At 28.7% G+C, this 4,743-nt stretch overlaps 1 protein-coding gene across 1 annotated transcript in view; it reads left to right on the top strand.

The window, feature by feature from the left end:
- Positions 1-1,805: 1,805 nt before the first annotated feature.
- LOC119686075 (delta-like protein 1) overlaps positions 1,806-4,743 on the top strand; it is a 3,440-nt gene continuing 502 nt past the window's right edge. Inside the window, exons 1-5 of the mRNA XM_038100542.1 lie at positions 1,806-1,930; positions 2,208-2,283; positions 2,398-2,516; positions 2,639-2,853; positions 4,586-4,738. Coding sequence (XP_037956470.1) covers positions 1,806-1,930; positions 2,208-2,283; positions 2,398-2,516; positions 2,639-2,853; positions 4,586-4,738 — 688 coding nt within the window. The remainder of the gene's footprint in view (positions 1,931-2,207; positions 2,284-2,397; positions 2,517-2,638; positions 2,854-4,585; positions 4,739-4,743) is intronic.

Raw genomic sequence — 4,743 nt, forward strand, 5'->3', positions numbered from 1 at the left:
TTTGATCGGTCATGTGTAACATTTTAACTCTAATGTTTGTTTGTCAGTCAAATTTATTACCTCATAGTTGTTCGCATCGGAACTAAAAACCCTGTTCTGCTATTTTTAGCCACCCCAAGCTTAGCCATTATATTCAGTGCCACAGATCTTACCACTTCCCACTTTTTAAGCATTTCAAATATTTTTCGTAGCCGATTTGTGACTATTGTTACTACTCCAAATGTTTTTCCAATATTCCTCTTCTCGGTTAAAAAAACTGGTATTTCAAGAAGATGTGTCTCGCTCCTATACTTCACTCAGCCACACACACACACATATAATGAGTAATTCTTGTCTGTCCTTATCTACCGAGACGGTAAAATTGATAGAAATTATTCTCTAACAGAAATGTTAAGTTTAACACTCTGCGTTACTTGAATTAAGCTCACCATGTTTCCGGTAAATTAACAACCCTATATTTGGGAGGAAAAGGAACGTCGATTTTTCTTTCTTCGATGTTTGTCATCCTTTTTACTACTCCTTTTTACTACTCCGTTTGGAACTTTTTTTTAATAATTTCCCCAAATAATTAATAAGTAATTGAAAAGGATATAATTTTTAAATATTAAATATTTATATTAATAGAATTTAATACATTATTAACTAACTAATAAATAGGTGTTCTTATTCCTGAACGCTATTACTTCTCTCAACGCTACTGGTGACTCTTAGAACTTGTATGAATTTCGCACGCCATAATGTCTTATTAGTTTAAACGCATCTTATGTCGCAGTGCGAAAAATACATTTATGCGTAAATTTGCATTTATTTGTGCACTTTACTTATCTTTCCAAGTGACATTGGTCATATGAACGTTATCACAGGGTCAACATCTTCTGACACTGTGCAAAAAACTTATTAAAGCATTATATTGCCCTTATACGGAGAATATATGTACCCTCCAGAATGACATTGGTGGTATGGACGTTACCACTCCGTGAACATCTTCTGAAACTATTCGAAAAAATCATTTAAGTAATATATTGTCATTATTCGGACAATATATGTCAACATCTTGTTGCCATTTGTTATTATTATATGACCAATATATTTTCCTTTTCAATATCATAAAGTTCATTACTTTCACGACGAGATTACTTCTAACCGACCATTATTTACGTGAAACCGTCTCAGCCGGTACCCTATACTCTATGCAATGAGGCCGCGGTTCAGTAGTTATTAAAGATGATTTTTACCACTAGAAGATAGAAGCTGATAATTGAGCCGAGTAGCTATTTCAAATATGTTGAGCACAATATATAATAATATTTATAATAATATTTATTAATAATATTTGTTAATTAGACACTATATGCTTAGTTATATACTATTAACATATTTTGTTAAAATTATTTTACCCTCTTTAGTACAGACTATAAATTAATTTACAAAATCCTAAAGGACACCGTCTTTTATTATCCACCTTTGAAACTTTTAAACAATTTAAAACATTTAAAATTTGTATCAAATTAAATTATTTAAATTTTATAAAATATTCATTAGCATATTCAACAAAAAACATACACTTTCTGTAAGCTCTCAGTAAAAGCATATTTATAATTTCCGTCATATCCTTCCGCATTTTTTGAAGAACGATGAGAACGATGGGGAAAAGCGTTAGTATGCCATTTTAAAAAGCTTCCTCTTTATTTCAATTAAAAACAACAATAACAATAACTACGACTACAACAACAACAAAAATAAATATCTCCATAGAAAGGATAACAAAATTTATAAATTTAAACGTTTCAGATAATAATTACAAAATGAAATTAACATCTGGGGATAAAGCGGTCGAGTCATGCCAACCGAATCCTTGTCAGAACAACGGAAAATGTGTGATTAACAATGGTACCAGTTACTGCCAGTGCCAAGGACACTACACCGGAAGGTAAGTTATTATGAATGGAATTTCTGTGTTACCCAGTGAGTACTCGCAATCAAATGAGGAATAAATTAATGCTAAATCTTTTTGAGCCGCAGCAGCATAGTTGATGTTATGATATTGAGCTTAAATAGGATTACTTAAATTGCATTCTGCAATTCAATTGTTGAGTTTCGTTAGACTAAATACATCTTGAAAATTAATTTATTTAAATTTTGACAAAAAATTTTTTAAATAATTCTTATTATAAAATATATTTATATTTATATACAATTTATTCTAGATTTTGTGGACTTAATCTATGTGAACTAGAACCATGTGTCTTTGGCAAATGCGAATTAACTGCTACAAATTTCAAGGTAAATAAACATTATTCATTAAATAAAAATAAATTTTTGTATATACATATTGGATTTGTTAATAAAAATAAAAATACTTCATTTATTTTTATTTTTTATATACAAAAAAATTAGTGCCAATGTCAGCCAGGTTATATGGGTACAACATGTGAGCAGAAACAGAGACCTTGCGCTGATAATCCTTGCGAAGGACGTGGCATTTGTTTTGAAAAAAATGGTGGATATTTTTGTCGGTAGGTTTACGCTGTAAATTAATGAAGGAAAAAATTTATTTTATATGTACAATACCAATAAATGTTAACACTAATCGGAAAACATAATTTTTGATTTTTTTATTTCATTGCATACATAAAAGTTGCCATGCTTGGTGGGAAGGACATAAGTGCGAACGTCGCATGATGCATATACCATATAAACCACTTTCGGAGCGTATGTTACAGGAACCATTTTGGTTAGGTCTCATTACAGTTTTTGTAGTTTTGGCTGTTATTGGTTTAGTTTGGTGCGCCAAACGTCATTTTCCGGAGAAAATAGAAAAGCTGTTAGCCGAAGAAGCTGATCGCAATAGACGTAAGTATTTTTATTTATTTATAATTTTATTTATTTATAACTTTTTTGTATTTTATTTAATTATTTACTATAAAGGAATTTAAAAAGTTTTTCATTTATATAAAAAATATTTTTTAGTTTATAATAAATAAATAAAATGAACCTTGGAAGTTTACAGAATCGCTAGCGTAACTATATTTCCAAACGGAACTACATTTCTTTAAAAACTTTAAATTAAATACAATAACTTTTATCGCTGTTGTAATTTTATTAGTTAATATGCCAACTAATTAAAGAATAGAATTATGATAAAATGTCATCCCTGAAAATAAAAAGAAAACTATTATTAAGGAAGCTTTTAATTAAAAAATCAATATGATCTTTTTATACTTTTACTACATACTACAATGTATCTATATATCATATGTATCTACTTTTATAACATTTAACTGATCTTTCGTAAATGAACAGAGCTTTTGTCTAAACTCTGTAATTCAGCAACGACTCAATCTAAGGATTTATTATCTACCACGCTTTCATAGTGGTAAGCGTCACATAAGCAACCTACTCTCAATTTACTATATGTAGAATGAGAGTGGTCCATGAAGCAATGCGTATGAAGTTCCGTTGGCTATGCTCATAATATTCAGTCTTATATTAAAAACTTATCTCGCTTGCCTATTCATACATATTCAGTGATATACGAAAAAAAGATCGACGTTTTTGCGACTTTTAAAAACTGTGACAATAATTATCAAACCTAATACATATGATTAATCGATTATAGCTCATAATTATAACTTTACTTCCAAGAATTATAGATCATTTTCATATATATACAAAAAAAAACGCCCTTACTGCAACGAGGTAAAACTCCTAATAGCCATAGATTATTTTCATATATTTATATACAAATATATGTGACTATAATTAATTAATTATAATCACATTTATAATACATATGATTGATCAATTCCAGCTTACAATAACAATTTCACTCCCAATAGTTATAGATTATCTAAGAATCAATCGAACATTTGTTATTACACAAATCTTCTTATAGAGCTTTCCACAGAAATGATCCCAATGGGGTTATATTAACTATAATACTAAAGGGGTTATCATTCGAATTTCATTTTATTTTATAGTTCTATAAAAGCTTTATACCACCCTGACTGCTAAAATTTAATTTGCGAATTCACCGATTTCATGCTACTTCCTAAAATGTTGCATCCATCGCTTTTAGTGTATTCTTGTCTGGCGTCGCCACTACGTTACTGTTAATGCTATATGCATATAGTTATCACATATTTATATGCATATATAAATAAAGTAAATATTTTTATCACACAAGATTTTTTGAGAACTAATTAGAATTACTGTATTATCAGCCCATAAATTCTGTTTATCAGTAAATTGTAATAAATTTAATTAAAAAATTATTTAAACTAATTAAAAAAAATGTTTTATATATGTTTCGTATAGTTAATTTATATAATTTCTGCAAAAATAATTTTATTTTATCTTGCATTGTTCAATTAATTTTTTGTCTCTTCTTGTCTCAATATTTTTTCCTTTCTCTTTTGTATTTTGTATACCTTTTTTTAATATAAAAATTTTATATCTTATAATATTCTGCCACAATTGTAATATAACAAAAATATTTTATTAAATTCCGATAAACTTTTTTCAACTTTGTATGTAAATTTCTTCTTGTTCTTTGTCTTTTTTCTATTTTGATATATTTAAATAGCACCTGGTTCAATACATGGACATCATCATCATACATCATTGCGCGAGCAATTGCAATTTACAACTGCCATACCTCAGACAACCGTCAGTAATGCACCGGGGGCACCACGTTCCATATTCAACAGATTGGGTATAAGAAAACCATCTCTTTTGAGCCTC

The sequence above is a fragment of the Teleopsis dalmanni genome, chromosome 1, assembly GCF_002237135.1.
Source record: "Teleopsis dalmanni isolate 2A chromosome 1, ASM223713v2, whole genome shotgun sequence".
NCBI lineage: Eukaryota > Metazoa > Arthropoda > Insecta > Diptera > Diopsidae > Teleopsis > Teleopsis dalmanni.